General features: G+C 40.1%; 1 protein-coding gene and 1 non-coding gene across 2 annotated transcripts; both read right to left on the bottom strand.

The window, feature by feature from the left end:
• Positions 1 to 207: 207 nt before the first annotated feature.
• HAUS6 (HAUS augmin like complex subunit 6) lies at positions 208 to 21,159 on the bottom strand. Its single transcript, XM_071424944.1, has 17 exons — positions 20,544 to 21,159; positions 19,369 to 19,464; positions 18,513 to 18,585; positions 17,395 to 17,527; positions 16,673 to 16,820; positions 13,368 to 13,433; positions 13,189 to 13,240; positions 12,821 to 12,994; positions 12,044 to 12,225; positions 11,332 to 11,461; positions 10,693 to 10,768; positions 8,795 to 8,885; positions 7,469 to 7,529; positions 6,637 to 6,816; positions 5,654 to 5,789; positions 4,332 to 5,313; positions 208 to 1,002 (listed from the first exon to the last, which is right to left on the bottom strand). The coding sequence occupies exons 1-16, from the start codon at positions 20,843 to 20,845 to the stop codon at positions 4,364 to 4,366; spliced, it is 2,850 nt and encodes a 949-aa protein (XP_071281045.1). The 5' UTR covers positions 20,846 to 21,159; the 3' UTR covers positions 208 to 1,002; positions 4,332 to 4,363.
• Positions 7,615 to 7,745, bottom strand: LOC139589538 (small Cajal body-specific RNA 8). Its single transcript, XR_011679044.1, has one exon. It is a non-coding gene; the product is annotated as a small Cajal body-specific RNA 8 (non-coding RNA).
• Positions 21,160 to 21,279: the final 120 nt, after the last annotated feature.

Below are 21,279 nucleotides of genomic sequence, written 5' to 3'. Positions count from 1 at the left end.
TTGAAAAGACCTTCGGCTATTAAGCAGCACTTCCCTCTTATCTTCTAATGTGCACAGCCATTATACATATTACAGCTTCCTCAACCACCCACATGCCTTTTCACAGAGCCTGTCACATTCTCTTTATAAGGAAGATGTCAAATACAGGTGGAGCTTCTTCTTAAAACCCAAGGTAACTGTTTTGGAAGAAAGGAGGAAGACAATCCAGAACAGAAAAACAGCTTTATTTAACAATGTCTCTAAACACATTAGGTTAGGAGTCAGTATTTTTACAACAGTAAGTTTTCTTCTTGGAATCTAGAGTTGTACTTTCTCCCATTACCACAGGCTCTATTACCTTTTACATCACAACATATTGAGATTGTCAGTTGTTAATATCAAGTAGCATTAATGCTACCACAAGCAATAAATTTTTGTAACTTTAGTGTGAAGCATTTATTCAGTAATATAGCTAAAGAAATATGCACTCCAGTGAAGATTAGAAAAAGGGAACAGCCTCTGTGAACAGGCAGAATTGATGGCAGTATAGACCAGAAGTCCCAGTAAGAGAGATGAATGCAATGGAATGTAGAGCACCAAGAAAAATTTCAGTCTCTTGGGTTAAGGGTTGGGATGGGGTATGAGATGTGGATTAGGAGCAAATTAACAGATTTCACTATTTCTCCTTTGACATCTAATTTTTCCATTTTCTAGGGTTATGCCATTCACTCAACATCTGCTGTTCAAAATATGCTTATAGCTTATATAAATGATGCGCTGTATATAGAAAGCTACAGTGAATGATATGAAACTGGCAGTGTCAGAGCAGGCAAGTGACACTCCTAAACAAGGAGTGGAATAGACTCGCCTTGCAGACCAAAAGGAGTGCAACTTCCCAATGCAGATAATGCTTGGAGAAGATGCAAGTGAACCATAAATGCTGCTCTGGTTATGCTGCTGCTTTACAAATTCCATCCTGATGAAGGTTCCTTCATGCCCAGCTTCCAACTCAACTATTCTTATCTGAAAGAGAAAACATACTAGTTTGCAATCTACAGTATTCAACTATTAAGACAGAAATACTGAAGCTGTTTCACATGTATTAATAAAGCATATATAAAATGATACTCTAAGTACCATTTGGTAAGTGCTCTCATCAGTTGCTAGCAACATAGCTACCATTCTAAATGAAACCTTTTTTGCACTAATAAATTACACTACTTCTTGAGACTAGTTTATATTAAATTCCAAGTACTTCATTAAATCACAGCACAGGTAGCATTGGAAAGGACATCTGGTGATCATCCAGTCCACCCCCCCCCCCCCCCCCCCCCCCAAGGCAGGGTCACCTAAAGCAGGTGACACAGAAATGCATCCATCCAGTTGGGTTTTGAGTGTCTCCAGAGAGGGAGACTTCACAACCTCTCCGGGCAGCTGTTCCAGTGCTCTGCCACCCTCAGTGTAAATACTTTCTGCCCCAACTTACGGTGGAACTTCTTGTGCTTTAGTTTGTGGCCACGGCTCCTTGCCTCTTTTTTGGGCATCACTGAAAAGAGTCTGGCACCGTCCTCCTGACACCCACCTTTGAGATATTTCTGTGTATTGGTGAGATCCCCTCTCAGTCTTCTCTTCTCCAGACCAAACATTCCCAGTTCCCAGAGTCTCTCCTCATGAGAGAGAAGCTCCAGACCCCTGATCATCCTTGTGGCTCTCCACTGGACCCTCTCCAGTAGCTCCTTGTCTCCCTTGTGCTGAGGAGCCCAGAACTGGACACAGCACTCCAGGACTGGCCTCACCAGGGCTGAGTAGAGGGGGAGGATCACCTCCCTGACCTGCTGGCCACACTCTTGCCAGTGCACCCCAGGATGACATTGGCCCTCCTGGCCACTGGTGGCTCATGGACAGCTTGTGATGCACCAGGAGTCCCAGGTCCTTTTCCACAGAGCTGCTCTGTAGGAGGTCAGCCCCAGCCTGTGCTGGCACTTGGGGCTGTTCCTCCCCAGGTGCAGGACCTGGCACTTGCCCTTGTTGAGGCTCACCAGGTTTCTCTCTGCCCAACCCTGCAGCTGATCAAGGTCCCATTGAATGGCAGCAGAGCTTTCAGGTGGATCAGCCACTGTCCCCAGTTTAGTGTCACCAGCAAACCTGCTGAGGGTGCATTTGATCCCTTCCTCCAGGCCACTGATAAATAAAGTTGATGCTAGTACTGATCCTTTGGTAATACCACTGACTGCAGGCCTCCTGCTGGACTCTGCTGCACTGATCATGACCCTCTGAGCTCTGCCTTCAGTCAGTTCATGATCCACCTCACTGTCCATTCCTTTAATCCACATTTCCTGAGCCTACCTATGAGGATGTTATGGAAGATGAGGATGTTATCAAAACCCTTGCTGAAATTAAGGTAGTGCTGATACCATCTGATAGACACCAAAGCTGATGACTGAGATCTGAGCTCTGGTTGGGAGCCTGTGAGCTGCCAAATTTCAGGATAACAAGGAGTATGAATATGGATGACAGCAGCCAGGTGAATGGATGGTGACAGACACATCAGGAGCTGGGAATTGCCTACCTTTGGGATAACAAAGGAGATGAAGATTGGTGGCACCATCTAGGTGGATGGAAACAGAGAGTGGGGACAGAAGCTGAAACTCAGGATGAAGAGCAAGACCTACATGCGGGGAGACTGAGGATGTAAAAGATCTGGGGCTCCTTTGCTGGAGGTCTTGCTCAGAGGGACCAGCTTGAGCTGTTTCTGTGTTACTGCACTGTGAATAAATGGCTTTATGGACTGAGACATCTGAGACACTGCTATGGGACACCTGGGACCTGTGAGGACACTGGTCTGAGTGCATGTGAGGGTGGGCTGTGTGAGGAGTCAAGCAGGGCACCTGTCAGCTCACTGGAGCCACCCACTGTAAAGGGGCTTCACTCCCAACAGTTAAAGTCTCTGATGTCTCTGGGAATGTCACTGCCAGAGTCTCATGAATGGTCAGACTGGGAAGTTTCTTTAACAGCAAACAATATCCACTGCTCTCAGCTAGCCAACCCACCCTGCCATGTCATCTCAGAAGGCTATGGTAAAGTACGACATCTGCTTGTCCACTCCCAATGGCCATCCTGACTACTTGGTGAATCCATCCTGACTATTTCTGATCACCATTTCTTTTACATGCTTGGTGATGTTCTTCTGAATGATCTGTTCCACCACCTTTCCAGGAATGATGGTGAGGCTGACTGGCCAGTAGTTTCCTGGTTCCTCCTTGTTGCCCTCTTGGAAGATGGATGTAATGCTGGCTTTCATCCAGTCATCAGGCACCTCCTGTTCTCCATTTCTCTGGGATAATGCAGAACGGCTTAGTAACAATATTTCCCATGGGATATCTACCTCAGCATCCACAGGAGCATCCCGTTGGAGCCCGCAGTCTTATGGGCATTAAGTCTGTCTAGCTGACCTCTAACTGAACCCCCTATGACCAGGGTCAAGTCCTCCTTTCTTCAGCCTTCCTCCCTTACCCCTGAGGTGTGGAATTCCTGAAGGACAGCCTCAGCAGTAAAGACTAAGGCAAAGAAGGCATTCACTAATTCCACCTTAACTGTGTCTTCCATCAGCAGGACACCTGTCTGCTTCAACAATGGCCCCACACTTTCCCTAATCTTCCTTTTCCTGCTGATGTACTTACCACTGATATCCCTTGCCAGACCCAATTCCAAGTGGGTGGTGGCCTGCCTAATCACATCCCTGCATACCATCTGTTTTCATGGAAGTCCTCCATTAGTAGTTAATTTTTATCAATGCACTTCAATGATTTAATTGAACATGTAACTAAACACTCCAATACTGGTTAAACAGTTGACACTTCTGTTGGAAATGGGATAAGGGGATAGGCAGGCTGGAATGCAGGATAGTTCTATCAACACCTTAATCAACTCACAGAAGTTTCAATGACATATGACACATTTCTAAATAGCCAAATTTGTTCAGAGTAAACACAAAACTTCAAACTATCTTTGTGAATTCTCAAAATCTAAGTTCAGATTATTCAAAATCTAACTGCAGATTGCAGTTAATGCACTTTGAGGCTTTTTTGTTTTTTTAAACCATGCTAGATTACAGCAGAAAGTCAGATGAACATCTTTTATTGTACTTGGAAGATGTTTGATAGAATTCTAGAACTAGAGGAAGCATGTCTCCTTTATTTTTCAGGTCTCATCTTCCATGAGAAACAAGCATACAAATAATTTGTTTCCCTCCACTTCCATAGCACAGTCCAACCACTCAGAGGTTATTCATGGAAGTAAGTCCAGTGACTGAATGGACAAAATATTGATGCATAAAGAACACAGAAACTTACCCTTCAATTTATGTAGTAAGTCTAATGGGACTTCATGTACCATCCATCTGTTGATAGGATACCAGCAAAGATGACAGGGAATGTTTGCTTTCATCAGGAGAGTTTGGCAACGGCATCTTGGTAAATCCTTCATCCATGGAAGGATCATTGTCATTTTCCTCTCCTTCTTCTGATATCATATTTAGTTTAGCTCTGTAACTTTGAGATTTGTCTCCATTATGTGTTTGATGCAGCTCCTCTTCACTCCTAGATGCAGTCTTTTTTAGCACTTCATGTGAGTTTGACAGGGACTGCAAATCTAGGTCCAATTTTTTAATATCCTCATTATTTTCTGACCCATCCATTAAATTTTCACTGTCCACTGTAAAAAAAATGGAGTCTGAGTCTGCAGATATGCTGGGATCCATACCATCACATTCTGGAAGTGTCTCATCCAATATTCCCATGTCAGAACATTCACGAAGGGCAGAATTTAATGCAGATACATTCCAGCATAGCATCTTATCCATTAGAAAACTGCAACAGTGGTCTGAAGGTAGTGTATTTGTTCTACTACCACTTTTCAAACAAGTATCTGGAATATTCGTGTTCTTCTCTACATTTTGCAAATTCCGGCTTAGATCTTCTACAGAACTTCCACTCAAAGCAGAACAATCTGGTTTCTCTGATTCAGTTCTCTCATTTTCTGGAATTCCAGACGTTTTTGAATCTGAAGAATCAAATGTATGACTTACACTCACGTGCTCCTGAGAATCAGATTCTGTAGAAATTAATTGAGACTTCTTTTCTGACACAGGAGGACTCAAGTCAGATACAGGAGACACAGGTTCAGGGCACACAAAGGCAGAGTCCACCTCCTCCTGCATACCGGGTGTAGCATTCACTGAAGATTCTTCCACCACCACTTCAGCTGAGGACAGCTCTGGGTCTAATGAGCCCTCAGTCTGAATAGCTTTTCTCCACGAACTTCTAATTTCGGTAACTAAATGAAACAAATCAAGGTCAAATTTTAGTACTTTCAATCAGTCTGGTTTTTTTCTGTCCCCTCAGTGATATAGCAATCCAAGAGGGAATACGTATAGCTGCTTTATATTGCTTATGTTTCCCCAACACAAAGGGAATTCTACGTAAGAAAAAAAATCTCTTAAATCAAATTCAAAGCATTCACATCTTATTAGGTCTACTATGTTGTATTAGAGTGAGCCATTACAAAAACATGCAACATCACTGAAATAATTATCTTTTTCTTCTTGCGTTACAAGTCAATGAACTAACCACATTTTTTATCAATGAGCATAATAAAAACAGAGTTTCAAACTCACGCAGATTTTCTGGAGTTCGGGGTATTTGATTCTTTGTTATAAATGGGTTAAAAGACAGTGAGCTAATGAGATCATCTAATGTCATTCCTTTTTCTTCACCACAGTGAGGTGACTCAGACATCACTGACTTTGCAATCTGGAGGATGTGAAAGAACAGCAAATTCTAAGAAATCAAAATTATAACCTCTTAATTTCTGTCAGTTATGGTTAAAAATAAATCTCATTTTCCAAATCATGTGGAGAATTTGGAATATCCTAACTTTTCTGTTATTTACTACTTAGGTTCACAATGACCACAGCATGCTACAAACACAAAATGAGGGTAAGGGACTGAGATAAGATTCAATTCTCAGTTCACTAATCATGTATGAATCCACCTTTCAAATAAGAAAGTGTGCTCAGATAGAATATATTTAAGACATTAGCCAAGAACTGCATAAGCTTGAAGACTAGAGACATATTCATACATTTAAAAAATTTTAGCAGATGAAAAACAACTACCATTTCAGTTAAAAATGCAATTTACTTTCCAAAATAAGAAGTGGCACATTTTACAGTAACTCTTGTGAAGGAATTCCTCAATTATTAAATAGTATACCTAAAAGGAAAAATATTTACATTCCTACTTAAAATTTCCAAGTCCCTGTTAAATATTTAACCTGTATAACATAAGAATTCAACAGTTCTTTTTGTTTCCAAATATATGCAGTGTACTTCACAGACTTAAGTGTAATCATACCATGATTCTACTGAACATACTATTCCTTCACCATGATTTTAAAATATGATACGTGCACAAACTCCATGCTTTCAGTGTGTACTTTATCAGTCACTCTAAAACTCCATGACTGATAATTATCTAGCAGAAAAAGGTATCTTTCAATGTATGTGGATTACAAGAGACGTTTTTTGTTATAATTAGTGATTTGTTCTCCAAACTTAGTGATTGTTTACTTAAAAACTAACAAAAATTATATCCTAACCTCTTCTGCCAGTTCATCTCTGGCTTTCTCAAGAAGGTAATCTTTTTTCGCAGGAGACTTTGGCTGAGTAACATTTTCACCTGCATTCTCCTCCATTTCTGAAGTAGGGAATTCTTCCTTTCCATTTTTGAAGTTTTTTTGAGGCACAGGTTTTTCATTTCCCACACAAGTATTCAAGTTCTACAGGATACAAAGGAATTATTAATCATTTTAAAATCAAGAAAGGATATTAGCATAAACTGCTGTAAAATTTCTGAATTGCAATGGCCCCACAGTGTTTAGTCAACAAAAATATTTCAGTCTTGAATTCTAACGAAATACAAAACAGTTTTACAACTGTATTCAAAGTATGACCTAAGTAGTAACTAGGATAGGTGTTACGTACAACACAGATGACTCACTTGCAACCCTGATCACAGTGCAGTGAACAACTGTACATCCAAGTTGCTTTTACCCTACATTTTCACACTTAAATTTCATTTACAGCTTAAAGAAACAAAGTATGACTGCTGCCCACATCAAAAGACTGTTTCAGCAAAGAGGGAATCAGTCACACACTGTATATTATACAGGAAGTCAGATACAAGGGCACCTACTTCCTACTGTTCTTTCCTAAAGCTTGGTGAAGTCACTGAGAGTTAGCTTTTAGAATTTTGCCAGACTAACTCAAATGTGTAAAAATATTGCTCAAAAAACAACAAAAAACCACCCCAAAAACCTCACAAAACAAACCAAAGCCCTCAAAAAACCACCCCCAAAACCATTTTCCACAAAGTTTCAACCAATATAAAAAGGACATGTCATAAGCTTAACTTATTTCAAAGATATATACATTTTTAATTAACAGGTCTTCATTTTCAGACGCTTCTGACGACGACGGCACCGATGAGCTCCTCAAGAAGGGAGAGAGACAAAAAAAACCCAACAATTTTAGAGACAAATAAACAACTGGAATGCATATCTTAGAAGGCTGTTATACACTGTGTGCTCCGTATCTGTCCGTTACGATTTCCCTCAATTCGTCCCGGTCATCAGAAAGCAGTTTTACTATAGGGAGAACAGTGTGACAATTAGAGCAGCTTTAGCCCTAGTTGTGTATCAGCCTCCCAAAACCAGTAAATTAATAAACTCTGCTATTGATTAGCACACAGGAAAAGAAGGGATTTTTCAATACACTCGTAAACAAGTCTTCTGCATTCTACTATAAAAGAGAACTGGAAAGTCTTCTGCACACTTGACAACATTCTTTTTCCTATGTAGTCTTTGTCTGAACCATGTCTGGCATCCACAAGTCTGTTCCTATGTAAACTTGATATTTAACAATCACCTGGCTACCAAAAACTTCAGCTTTATCACTTCTAGTAAGTTTCGTGCCAATGGCATAGCTCCCAAAACTGCACAGTTCTCACTCGCTAGGAAAAGCACACCTTAAAATGTTTTTGATGTTATTTGTCTGTACCCTCAGAAGCAGACATGCCTCCATACTGTATGAAGTCACTGAAAGAAACCCAGGATTTAATTGTTAACTACTTTGAGAGCCCCTGAGACTTATATGCAACTACATCTACTGATGTCTAAGAATGGATAGCATTATAGCATTCCTTTGCTAACTCCCTTGGTCCCTAAGCAGATAATGTTCAATCACGTGTGGGAGTCATATTATGAAAGACAGCATTATTCAAAAGGTCATGAAATATTTCTGGACTAAGCAAATGACAAAAGGAAAAAAAACCCTCTAGGATAACATTGTTCTGTGTTTAACCCTTTGCTGGTACTGTAGGAAGAGTAGCTACAGAACAATGTGACTGTAAGTTTCAAGAAAAGTAACAAAAAAAGCCTTGTAGAGTAGGTTTAGCCTGAGAAACAGAAGCTTCTGTTCTCTCCATCTCTTGAATCTTCGAATATAGTTAGAAAGCAAGAAAAAAATCTTGCAATTTGACTGCTACTCCTATTCAGCAGCAGCCAGTTGATCAATCTGTCACCAGCTGCAGAAAGCAGCAGTTACTTTAGGACTATCTTGCTAAAGCAAGTAGTTGTGATGGAAGGAGCGGGCTACTAAAATATTCTACTAAGACTCAAATGATGCAAAGTATTCAGGTCCAATAAGTAAACTTCTAATTCTTCTATTGCTTTTTTATCAAATTCTCATTAGGCATACCTTCTTGAGGGTACTAATGCTGTATCGATCGTGGTTTCCAAAGACCCATCATTTTCCTCATGGCTTTCTTCATGATCATAGTCATAATTATCTAGAAAAGCAACCCAAAAGTTTCAGTATTGCTTCCATTTTCTTCACTTGGGCTTCCCATGTGACACAACTAACTCACACTACTACTGTAGACAACACACTGGATGGATTTTACACTTCAAGAAAAATAAATTAATACATAAGCAGGATAGTACTATCAATCCTTTTGCTCAGGCACTACCTGTAGTAACAGATGCCCCTAGCAGCCAGCACCTCTTTCTGTTGTTCCTGAACATATGTTCAAGAACGTGATTCTATCTGCTGCCCTGCACATATCAATCAGACTTTTTACCTTCCTCCAAACTACAGTCCCAGCCACATCATCATTATCCCCTCCTCTCCACATACACCTTAATTGTACAGTACATCAATTCCACAAAGCACAATTCCACCCACCTTTACTCCAACTCCATTAATCAATAAATATCTTTGTGGATCTACTCATTCCTCTTGCTGCCTCAGTCCAAGCAAGGCGAAGCTTTGCATAAGTAAATTTTACAGAAATAAATGTTTTGAACATTATTGGAGGTGCACATACCTCAGTCATGGACTGTCTAGAACAATGTACTAACTCTGGCACATCTTGAATACACAGCCAAAGTTTAACCTCAGTAGTTCTCTACTAATACTAAATTTCAGCTTTTGCAGGGAAGAATGGCATTTCCCATCACATTTAACTCAACACATCAAAAATCCAAGCTCACTTCTAGTAGTTAGGTGAGGTCACTATTCTGCTTTTGAGTTTGACCCTATTAACAGACAGAAGTTTTCTTAATGGCTGTATTATCAGATAATGAATCTCAACCACAGAGAGAATGTCACAATCTGTCTCAAGCTTTCTGATTCTACCAGGTCACAGCATCATAGTACAGTGCTTCAATCTTTTACATTTTTAAGGCAAACTATGTTCCAAATCCAATTCTGTAGCTTTTCCTCTGCAGTTTCTAGCCTTATACCCACATACACTCAAATGGCTGGAGCAGTACTTTCACTTTTGTAACCAAAAGGATCTTCCCACCATTTTTTTGCATCTTGAAATTCCAATACACCTCTGCTATGCCATTTTTCCTAAAAAGAATTCTAAATTACATGATTCACGCAGTCTTCCTCCTTGCTTTGTAGCTTTTAACTTGTAACTCTGTACTAGTGACAGTCACAACTTGGTCAGTAAGTAAAATAAGGTCACACAGTAAAATATCATCAGATCATCAGCCAATTGGCATGTGCAACAACCTGATGATCAGCAACATGCCTGATCAAACTGAGCTCTGATCAACACTATTAACCAAATGACCAAATCAACTAACACAAATCAAGTGAGGTCCTGACCAAATGGCACAGTTACTAAGGAATAAAGTATTTCAGTGTACCAGGGAAAGATAGTTATGTGGGAGGACACCTTCAATTTCTTTTCCTAAACAGTCAACAGGAAAGTTTCACCTTCTTTCTCTATTACTCCTCCAACCCAAAATAACCTTTACTGTTAGACTGAATGTATTCTCTAGAATTGATGAATAAACAAACCTTTAACCTTTATACATGGGCATCTGTCTCAACATCCTTTGTGCAAGAACAACAAAATATCAAACAGCTCAGCACTGGGTTTTTGCCAAGCTTTAGAGAATCTCCAAGACACTACAAAGTTGAAAAATGCAAGGCAATTTTGGCAAAGAGTCATTCAGAACCAATTACCACAGACTATCAAAGACCATCTGCAAGTGCAAGAACAGAGTCTTTTGGACTCCACATAACTTTTAACAATTGTGGTGGTGGGAAAGAAGGAAAAGAAGTTTCTCCTGTTCACCCACCTGAAAATGACTGATTAAGGACACTATCTTCATCTTCGTCTGAAGAACTAAAAGATTGAAGAGATGAAGCTGGTTGCTTTCAAAAGGAAAAGAAAAAGTTACATAAGCAGGCAGAAAAAGTCAGTTTAGCAATTAACAGACAGTTATTTAAAACAACTTTCCTGCTAACCAGCTGTCAGACTCAACTTCTCCTCTCTCTGCTGGATAGCTACATAAGGGTATAATCTCTGTCAGTGTGAGCATCAAAATGGAAATTATTGTTCCTTCATCAAATACAGCGCTTTAAAAGGGGAAAACAGAAATCAGCAAATATTCAGCCTGAACATACAAAATGCTCAGCTTCTACAAGGGGACAGACAGAAACAAACCAAAGAGCAATCTGCTCACTCTTATGCTGACCTACCATCTCAACATCTCCAGTGAATACATCAGTATAACAAAGTCAAATGTATTCTCTTTAAGAAATATGTATTCTCCTTACTTCTTAAAGCAGAATTGGGTATACTGTACTACCTGAGTCCCCTCACCTTATCTATAAAGCTGAAGTGTTGTAACAGAACATACTAGTTTAGACCTACATCCTCTCTCACCTTCACCCTTTTCTCTTTCCCAGAATCAGATAAAATTAATACTGCTTACCAGATCATCTTTAAAGATTAAATTAAAAGGACACTGGCCAAGAATAATTTTCCACTTTGACTCCCAGATTTCCTGTTTGCTGGGAAGAGACTGATGCGTTGGCTCACAATGCTCTTGCTTTCTTCTTAGACTGTAATACATAAACATGGAAAATGAAGACACCTGTTGGTAGAGATAACAATTCTACATAAAGAGGGAAAGTATTATGTGTTCTCCCTTATCCTGACAAACCTTTGATATGTATCAGTTTATTCATGCATTTATGCAAACACTAAGAACTGAAATTCACAACCAAAAAAGCTGCTGCTAGGCAGTCTTCATGTTTCTTACAGCACAATTGGAAAAACTACACTAAAACATGTATACAATAAACACTTTAAATTTCCCTAAGCCAGTTACAGATGAAAGTTTTAAAAATCTCAGAACTTATTAATGCAACAAGACAAAAAAAGCAAAAATCAGATCAGCAAGCAAATGAGATTCCCAGGAACACAGACCAAAATATTAATGAAACAATGGCAAAAAGCTGAAACTAACTAGAGAAGAATCTGAATAAAAAGTCATATAAATAATTAGAACAAACACTAATTTTCCCAGAGGCATAAGACTGAACCAACATGTTTTTGCTGTAACATTTTTCTAGAAAAGACTCCAGTAGATATGATCCTACCATTTAAGAACAAGCAATTAGAGAAAATCTCCCAACAATTACCTTTCTGTCTTCAACTCCCGTAGTGCATTCTTGTAGGATGTAACCACATCCTCAATTCTGTGAAGTTCTTTTAATTTACGTGGATAATGTTCATCTCTCAATGTCATCAGGGCTTCATTTAACAACTGAATAACTGTTAGGAAATTCAGATTTCCCTCTTCATATAAATTTCCTGTACAAAACTTGAAGTAGAGCAAGCAATTAAAAAAATAATTAGTGAACACTACCAATATCAGAAAGTTTTGTCTTCTGTAGTCAGAGCCAGGACACTGTATACTTAGATTCAGGTCCTGATAGTTTCATTTTACAAAAAATACATTCTAAGTTAAAACAATACAAGCCCAGAAAACTCCAACAATGAGGTATTCTGTTTGACCACTGCCCCAAAAGATACGGCCAAACAGCACCAATGCCGTAACTGAACAACACCACATACTACAGTATGGAAACAAAAGCCAATTGATTGAAGCACTGGTTAAAACAGTCAACATAATTTTAATGTCTAAACTACAAAAAAGTCAAGTACTATAATCAAACAGACTTATCAATATATTTACCAAACTGAAATAGTTAATGGGTTAGAAGTAACAAATACAAAGCAGCACTATAATAATAAGAAATCTCTGCATATTGATTATACATTTTTCATGCACCCTTCTGCAATTACCTCTAATAATCCATGAAGTACTTTTTAAATTTTTTTAGGTAATTAATTGCATTCTTGGGGACTAAATGAAAACAGTTTAGCAATTCAGCAGAAGGACAAAAACCACTTACTCTATATATGTTACTTTCAATTCTGTAAGTCAACAATGCTGGAACACTCAAAACAACATCAGTTCCATCTAGAATACATGGGTTAACACAGTCTTTAAGTACAGAATCCACAACTTCCTTTTCTTTTTTCAGAGATGTAAGCATTTCCACTATAAGTGCCCACATACTGCGGACCTTAACAGGAAAGGAGAAAAACACTCTGTTAAAATGTTGTAATACCTACAATGACAGAGTATCAAAACAGCATGAAGGCAGATGAAAGGGCTAGCATAATCACAGGTAGAAAGTGCAAATCACAGTATCTGACAGTAGGTGTTGCAGAAATGTTAGAATTCAACACATTGTCACAGCAGGAACAAAATGCTCACCTTCTGAATTCTCTCAGTTGTGTCATTTTTGTTTTGGTCATTTTGCTTCATCCTATATGCACATGCAAAACAAAAGTTCAAGCAGACTACAGCAAAATTACAGTCCATATTTCATAAAACTGAGCATCTAATCTATTTCATACATCCTAACTTAGTTAAAAGGAAAAGCACTTACTTACCTGCAAAACTGCTTCTGCACAACTGCATATTCAGACTTTGTCCGCTTTATTGCTCTAAATAAAACCCTAGGAAAAAATTCAACAGCTAGTACAGGCTTATCAGAATTGCTTACAGTCACTAACCAATTGTTTCTCATCCCAGCAGCAATAAGTAAGTTACTCTAAGTATCTATTAGCAATGTGAACTACAAATACATTCAGCAATTCTACAGTACCTAAATTCCTCACTTTCAAAAGACCAGAGAACAGAATACTGGGGTACAAGCAGCTGGACCATATAAGCTCTTTTGTCAAAGTGCTTTTATTAACATTTTAAGCATGTAAAAATGTAGTAGTTTGATTTTCAGAAAAATTGGGTGCCTAAATCATGCTGCATTCAAAAGGATCTTTGGAGTTCAGATGCATTTGTCAAGAATGAAAAAAAAAACCTATAAAGAGTTTCATTTTTGAAGGGTATCACTCAAACAGTAGTAATATTTCCCAAACAAGGTCACAGGAGACACAGAACTACAGGAATCAGAGACATTTACGAGACTTTGATCTCTGGAAATTGTATTTTTGAGCCTTCCATTGAAAGCAGAGCCTTTAATTATGCTACTCATGATCTTGTCAAACCAAGTCTTGAATATTTCCAATATTTCACTTCTGAGGCAGCCTTTTTCAGTTTAATTGTTCTTACAAGAGATTTTTTAAATCTCCAGATGGAGTTTTCCCCAACACCTGCTGCCTTGTCCTGTTAGGGTACATCTTTGTGAAGAGTACCTCCACATTCTCTACAACTACTTTTTAGATACTGAAACTCTGATTAAACCCCTAGCATTGCCTTTTTCAAGCTAAACAAACCAAATTTCTACAGCTTTTACTCATACATTTCACACTCTGAAATCCTCTAATTCATTGCAGTCCTCTGCTAGTATCTCTCCCATCTTTCATTCTCTACCTTCAAATGGGCTGATCAAAACTGAACATAGTATTCCATATGTGGCATTAGAATTGCCACCTCCAACCAGCAACTAAGTACCACACAGCTGTCCACTCACCTCCCACCTCCCCAGCCCCAGCAGAATAGGAAGAATCTGAAAAATGGTAAAACTTATGGGCTGAGATAACAGTTTAATAACTGAAATAAAAATACTATAGCACAGATGTAAAGGAAAAAGAGAGAAAATAGTAAAACTGAAGAAAAATGTGTGATGCATAATACAATTGCCCACCATCTGCTGACCACTGCTCATTCCCATACAACATGGCATGCTGCTAGTCCTAGTTTCCTGGACACTCTGCTGACTCATGCGCAGCTTATGGCCACACACTACTTTCACTTCTGATTCCTTTTAGCAGAGCTATATCACAGCTAATCACCCACGAACCTGTGCTGCTGTTGGGGACTATTGTCGCTCTCAGGTGCAGGACCTCACACTGGTCTTTGTTAAACCCCACACAATTTTTGTTGTGCAAGTCTCCAGACCCAGTAAGGTCTCTCTGTGAAATGATTCCCCACTGCAGTATCTTCCTTCCTCACAGTTTGGCACTATCTGCAAGTTAGGTGGGTTTGTATTCAAGCCTGTCATCCATATTCCTTAAGAAGACACAGCACCAGCCTCATAGAATTCCATTCATAGACCAGTTACTTGAGTAACTTTGAGGTACTGTCACCCTTTGGGCTCACCCCTTTAACCAGCCTTCTGTCTTTCCAAATATGTCAGATATGTTCTGAAACATAAGGTAAGTATGTCTGTCAGGTAAGTATGTGCACCCTGTGCCCTTGGATGAAAGCAACGAAACCTTTGCTTTATCCTCTTCTGCTATCAGTGTTTTGTTGCTTCTTTCCCCACTGCTTCTTGGCACAGAGACTGGGCTACTGATCTTACCCATGCAGCCTAAGGCAAGGTACATATTGGGTATCCCAACCTGTGAGACTTGCAACTTACCATTTTGTTCAGGAGCAGGTCTAAATTGTCCACGCACTTCCACCTCCTAATAACATACTACAGGATTCTTTATTCAAGCTCCTTAGCAGGCTCTTGGAACTTTAGCTGAACTTAGGCCTTCCTAGATACATCACTGCACACCTGAGAAATATTTCTATATTTTTGTCGTAAGAGTTGGTTCCCTTTTCTATATTCCATATGTTGCTACGCTGTCTTAATCAGGCTGGTTCCTTATTGCACCTGTTTGTTTCTTGACTTAAGATGGAACACACATGAGCTTCAGCAAGGATCTCAGTATCCTATCACTTATGAGCTTTCCTGCTTTCCACAAGATACCTCCTACAGCTGCCTAGGCCAGTGGAAATACACTCAAATTAAAAGGCCAGTGTAATCAGCTTTCCTCTTGTCTTCCTCACATTCCTTTGCATTTCAAGTTCTACAGCCTTGGCTGCAGTGACCATAAAAGCCCTGTAATGTCTCCAAAGTTTTTCTCTCATTTACACACAGCAAGTTCAAGAGAGTACCACTCCTACTCAGCACACTAAGTGATTGCATCACAAAGTCATCTTCCAGGTACTCCCCATTCTTACATTGCTAATGCATCACTGAGCCACTTTCCCAGCAAATACCAGGATAAGCTGAAGTCCTCTGTAAGAATCAAGGTCAGCAGAAACCCACCACAAGGTCTCCCTGGATGCTAAACCCTCATCCAAAGGCACGAAACATGACCAGTCCTCTTGTATGGAGCTGTACTACATGCACATAAACTACTGACACTGCTCTTTTACCTACAGTGCAACCCCTCGCCCTTTTCCGCCATTTACTAAACAACTCACAACTGTCCATGACAGTGCTCCAGTCATGTAAACTATCCCACACAAATTCTGTAAATTCTGCTGATACATAACTCTATGCTTGCATAAAAAGTTCCAGCTCATGACATTTCTCAAGCTTGGAGTGTTTGCCATAAACAAGAACTAAGAATAGCACACTTTTGTGAAATAATTAAGGTTTAAGTAAATAAAATGTATCTTGCAGTCAATAAAAAACCCCAAATGTTTCATCTTCAGAATGTTGTATTTTACCCTTCAGAAGAAATCATACTGCTATACATGCAGAATTTCCTGACCATTGTAATGCCCAAGTAACATATAGCATCTCTCTAAACAATTCATTTCTTTAGACTATTATGCTTCACAAAAGATCTAGAAGCAGTAGAACTGTTGAAGAAAAAAAGTAAAGGGGGAAAACATGGGAGGAATTCAACAGAATGACTTCTGTGATGTAAAGCATATACAGACTTTTCAAATCCTTCTAAAAACACATACACAAGTCAGCTTTTATGAAAAGACTCACTTTTTTTCAGTTACTTACTGTGCTTTTCTCCTATATTCTTGAAAAACAAAGTGTTCCCTTTGAAGAATTTGCAGCAGTTTAGTGTATGCAACTCTGTGTCTTGCTTTTACTATGTACATATTCCGAGGTCTCTGCATTACAGCTTCAGCAAAAGGTATACCAGTGCCTAAATAGAAGCCAGGATTTGGATTACATTACTTGCTTTTAGCAAATTGGCAACTTCCTAATCTACCTAGATCAAACTGCAAGAATCACAAATCAAGATGCTCATTTTTACCTGGACTGAAACATAGCATGCAGTGTACTGCCACTTTTGCCTTTTTTTCTGTTGTATACACTTTCATTCCCTCACTCTCACTCCCTTTCTATATTCTTTAGGTTACAATAATACAAGACGCCAGAACAAACATATCTGATCCTTCAGAATTCCTTGAATTCCGAAAAAGAAAATAGTGCAGTCATCCAATACTTTTGAACCAAACCATTGCTTGTGTGGGTAATGGTGCAGAGCATTGCACAGGTGAACCTTGGAACAAGACCCATAAAGCGATAGAGAGTAAAACCATCTGCATTGTTCTATCAGTAGAACATTGTTCTAGCAGTAGCTCTGTGCAATGCACAGAAAGACTCTGACCTGAGCATCCAACTAAGAACTTCTTAAAGCTCCTGTCACATATTAAAGACTTGATACATTTACAAACACAACATATGAAGCATTTTTATTGTCCCACACAGCTTACCTTCAGAGAGCTTTTTCATGTTCTCAATCATTACGTATCTTGCAAAATGGTAGAACACATGAACAAATTTAGCACCACCAGGAGAAATCAGTGTGGAAGGTGTAATTTGTGGAAGACTTACTTCCTTCTGCTGCTAGAAAAGTACAATAATTTTAAATGCAAAACTAATCTGAGAAGTAAAGCATAAACAACAGCAATCAAAGACTGGTCTACATACCAAAATGCTGCAGATTACCCAGTAGAAAGCCTGATGCAAAGCTAAATGACTTTGCCCACCACTGTTAACACCTACTGTAGTCAGCAGAAGAGTATATAGCTTTTTCCCATGTTCCCAACACTCAGTTCTGTACACAAGATGGTTTCAATGCAAAGACTATAATCGTTTTGGATAAATTGGTTAAAAATTGGTGCCATCCTCATTCCTAACTGTCAATGCCTATCTTTGAAAACACATTCAAGTTTTCTTTCATATATTCTACTGAAGGCATGAATTAGTGTACTTTAATCATATTTAAAGATATTGTACCATTGGTTTTCACCTTACCTATTATTACTAAAATACTAAAGTGTTGAGGAACATAAAACAAGATTTTTAGAACAACCATTAAAACAAAGGCAGCACAAGAAAGCAACACAATAACCAACATTACTTGAAGCGTTCTTGTTTTGTTTTTAAAAAGCTTGCCTTATACTGTAGCCTCTTTCCCATATACAAGAAAATACTATTAATTAAGTTTTTCATCCATCTGAGTCAGCTTTCACAATAAGAAATACCTTCCCAGGCAACCTAAACAAACAACCCTCAAGCTGAAGGAAGTTATTCCCACCCAGGGTTAAGAGACTCTCTAGACTTCCATTTAATAAAATACTGTTACCCAAAAGCAAGCCACAGCAGTTTTAGGACACAACTAGGTCTTTCTCTTCTAAATTCCCCAATGCCAACATCTTTTCTTCAAGGAAGTCCAAGATAAACTACACGAAAGAATATACAAAGCAAAACTAAATTCTTTGATAAAAAATTTCTTATTTGAAACTCTGATATAAAACAGTTCCCTCATAAACAAAATAAGGTCACAAAAACCAGCAGAGCATCAACTTGCACTTTTCATAATACTCACTGAAATTTCTTTTAGCCACAGACAGCAGCGCTTCCTAAATCTAGGACTTGATAGACTTGAGATTCCAGATTGCCTTTTCATTTAAAAAGGAAGAGGGAAAAAAAAAAAGAAAAAAAAAGCCATGTCAAAACACATTCAAATATTCGGATTCCTAATTAACCATTGTAAAATCAAGAGTAAGACACAGGTTTCGTATTGATGCCAAGCCAGAAAATGAGGGGCATACATCCCAAACCAAGAACAGATAAAGGTTTGTCATATTACAATGTTTTCTTTTCATAAGTTAATTACAGATTATTTCAGAGAAAGGTTTGTCTGCAGCTCTTTCTAACTTGGGACAGAGGAAGAAGAGAAAAAAAAAAAAAAAAGAGGGCAGAACCCTGACCATTGTCATATCACTGGTCTTCTTCCTGCAATGCTGCAATGCATGGAGACAGGTTTTTTTGTATGACAGAGCTGTTTCAGCTTATACATTCAAATGCATAAGCTGATAGAGCTCTGTCGTACAAAAAAAACTATTAAAGCACACAGGGTTCTTGCCATGTTGAAGGTCCTGGAAACAATCCATAAATGACAAATGTTATTTTCTGTTTGGTCAGAAAGAACAGGACACGTACATTAGTTATCAACTATTACAATTTATATCAAAGTTGCCAAGTAACAGAAACAACTAATTAAGGCAAGGCTTCAGACTGATCAAAATTGACTAAATTGTGATCAAAATTAAACAAATTCTCTGTCTGTATGCTCTTCTTCCAAAGTATTCCCCAAGAAACCACCCCTTCCCCTCCAGCAACTATATAAAACATACTCTTAATTAAGGGCACAGTAGTAACCTCAGAAGCCAAACACTTACTTGAAAGTTTGTCTTGCACGGTGCTTATCCAGCTTTGTAAACAAGAAGCGGGCAATGACAGAAAACGCTTTGCCATTCGGTTTAGCAAACATATCCCTAATACACAAATAAACACCCACATCAGAAGTAGCTTTGGTGACAAATGAACAGAGCACTTTTACTGTCTGCTAAAGACTACAAAACAGCATTATGTTACAGAATATTTAATTGAATGCTCTATTTCCTATGTAAAAGTATAGACCTTTCATCCTATTTAACACGGGTGAAATCCAGGGCTGCAACAAAAACAGCGTGGCCAACAGGTCGAAGGTTCTGCCCCTCTGTCCTGCTCTTGTAAGACCCCCCCCCCCCACCTGGAGTGCTGCATTCAGCTCTGGTGCCCCCAACTTGACAAGGACATGGAACTGTTAGATCAAGTCCAGAGAAGGGGCACAAAGCTGAAAAGCAGACTGGAGCACCTCCCCTACAAAGACTGAGAGAGCTGGGGAGCTGGGGCTGTTCAGGAAAAGAGAAGGTTACATGGAGACCTTATAGCAACCTTACAGTATCTGAAGGGGGCCTACGGGGAAGCTGGAGAAGGACTCTTTGTCAGGAACTGTGGTGAAAGAACAAGGAGTAATGGATACAAGTTCAAAGAGGGAAAATTTAGGTTAGGTATTTGGGAAAAAAAATCTTGACTGTGACACTAGTGAGACGCTGTAACAGGTTGCCCAGGGAGGTTGCAAATGCCCCAACCCAGGCAGTGTTTAAGGCTGGCGTAAGGCCTTGAGCAGCCCGGCCCATGGCGGAGGGGCGGGGGTGGATCTGTGTGATGTTTTAAGGTCCATTCCAGCCCCCTAACGGTCACGGTGCTACGAAACAATTCCGGCAAGAGTGTTACCTTTCAAGGCAAGTTTTCAAAACACGCGCTAAAAAGCCCCTCACCTCGCCTTCTCCATATGACTGTGAGGGGGAGCAGGAGTTCTCACCATTCCTGGGTTTCATTTCTTCAGAAGCTCTGAGATAACGTGGTCTGCGGCTGCACTCCGGGCATTTCCCGGGCGCTCTCTGTCGCCAGGGGCACCGGCCCCCTCGGCGGCCATGGCGTGACGCTCCCGCCTCGCACTCCCGAGTGACACCGGGGCCCCGCTCGGATCCCCCACCGCCGCCCTCCCCCGGCTCTCCCTAGCACTAACCTCCCTAGTTGTATGCCATGGTATAGTTTCGGTTCGAAGCCCAAGGCCAGCAAACAGATCCAGAGGTGACCGCTCTCCCACTTAGTGTCCACTGCAGCTCTCGGCGCCGAGCGGCTAAAAGGCGCCTCCGCCGCCGAGCGGGTAAAAGACGCCTCCGACACCCGGCGGGTAAAAGACGGCTTCGGCGCCGAGCGGGTAAGAGGCGGCTTCGACGCCGAGCGGTTAGGAGGCGGCACCCGCGCCGAGCGGCTAAGAGGCGGCTTTGGCGCCGAGCGGGTAAAAGACGGCACCCGCGCCGCCATCTTCCCGAGCCCGCCAAAACCTCCCGCGCGCGGGCCCGCCCATACCAATCCCCTACCCTCGCGAGACCTCCCGTCCGCCACCGGCGTCTCCGACTACGAGGCAAGCCGGACGCGCTGCCTCATGGGAGGTGTAGTCCGGGTGCCGGTATTCCTCCAGAGGGCCCTTCGTGTTTTGTAATCGGATTGCAGAATTTACGCGGGGGGAAAAAAAAAAACCCCACCAAACCAAAACAAACAAAAACCCCAACAAACAACAAAAACCCCAAAACCAAAATGAAACAAACCAAAAACCCAAAGAAAAACCCCCAAAACCAAAACAAAACAAAAAACCAACAAAACCAAAATAATAATAATAATTTAAAAAAAACCACAAAAAAGCAAAAACAAATAACCCCTAACCCTAACAAGAAAAACTCGCACCGACAAGCGTGCTG

This window comes from Agelaius tricolor, unplaced genomic scaffold, assembly GCF_023055355.1.
Source record: "Agelaius tricolor isolate 1412-34295 unplaced genomic scaffold, bAgeTri1.0.p SCAF_4, whole genome shotgun sequence".
NCBI classification, from domain to species: Eukaryota; Metazoa; Chordata; class Aves; order Passeriformes; family Icteridae; genus Agelaius; species Agelaius tricolor.
The sequence above is the reverse complement of the archived record's forward strand: the minus strand, read 5'-3'. Positions and strand labels throughout refer to the sequence as shown.

What these genes read in the sequence shown, in the direction of transcription:
- HAUS6 (XM_071424944.1), bottom strand. Translation starts at nt 20,845, where the DNA reads ATGGCGGCGCGGGTGCCGTCTTTTACCCGCTCGGCGCCAAAGCCGCCT. An exon ending in GTGCAGAAGCAGTTTTGCAG is followed by an intron (nt 13,241 to 13,367) that starts GTAAGTAAGTGC and finishes ATGTGCATATAG; the next exon opens with GATGAAGCAAAATGACCAAA. An exon ending in GCATTAGTACCCTCAAGAAG is followed by an intron (nt 7,530 to 8,794) that starts GTATGCCTAATG and finishes TCCCTTCTTGAG; the next exon opens with GAGCTCATCGGTGCCGTCGT.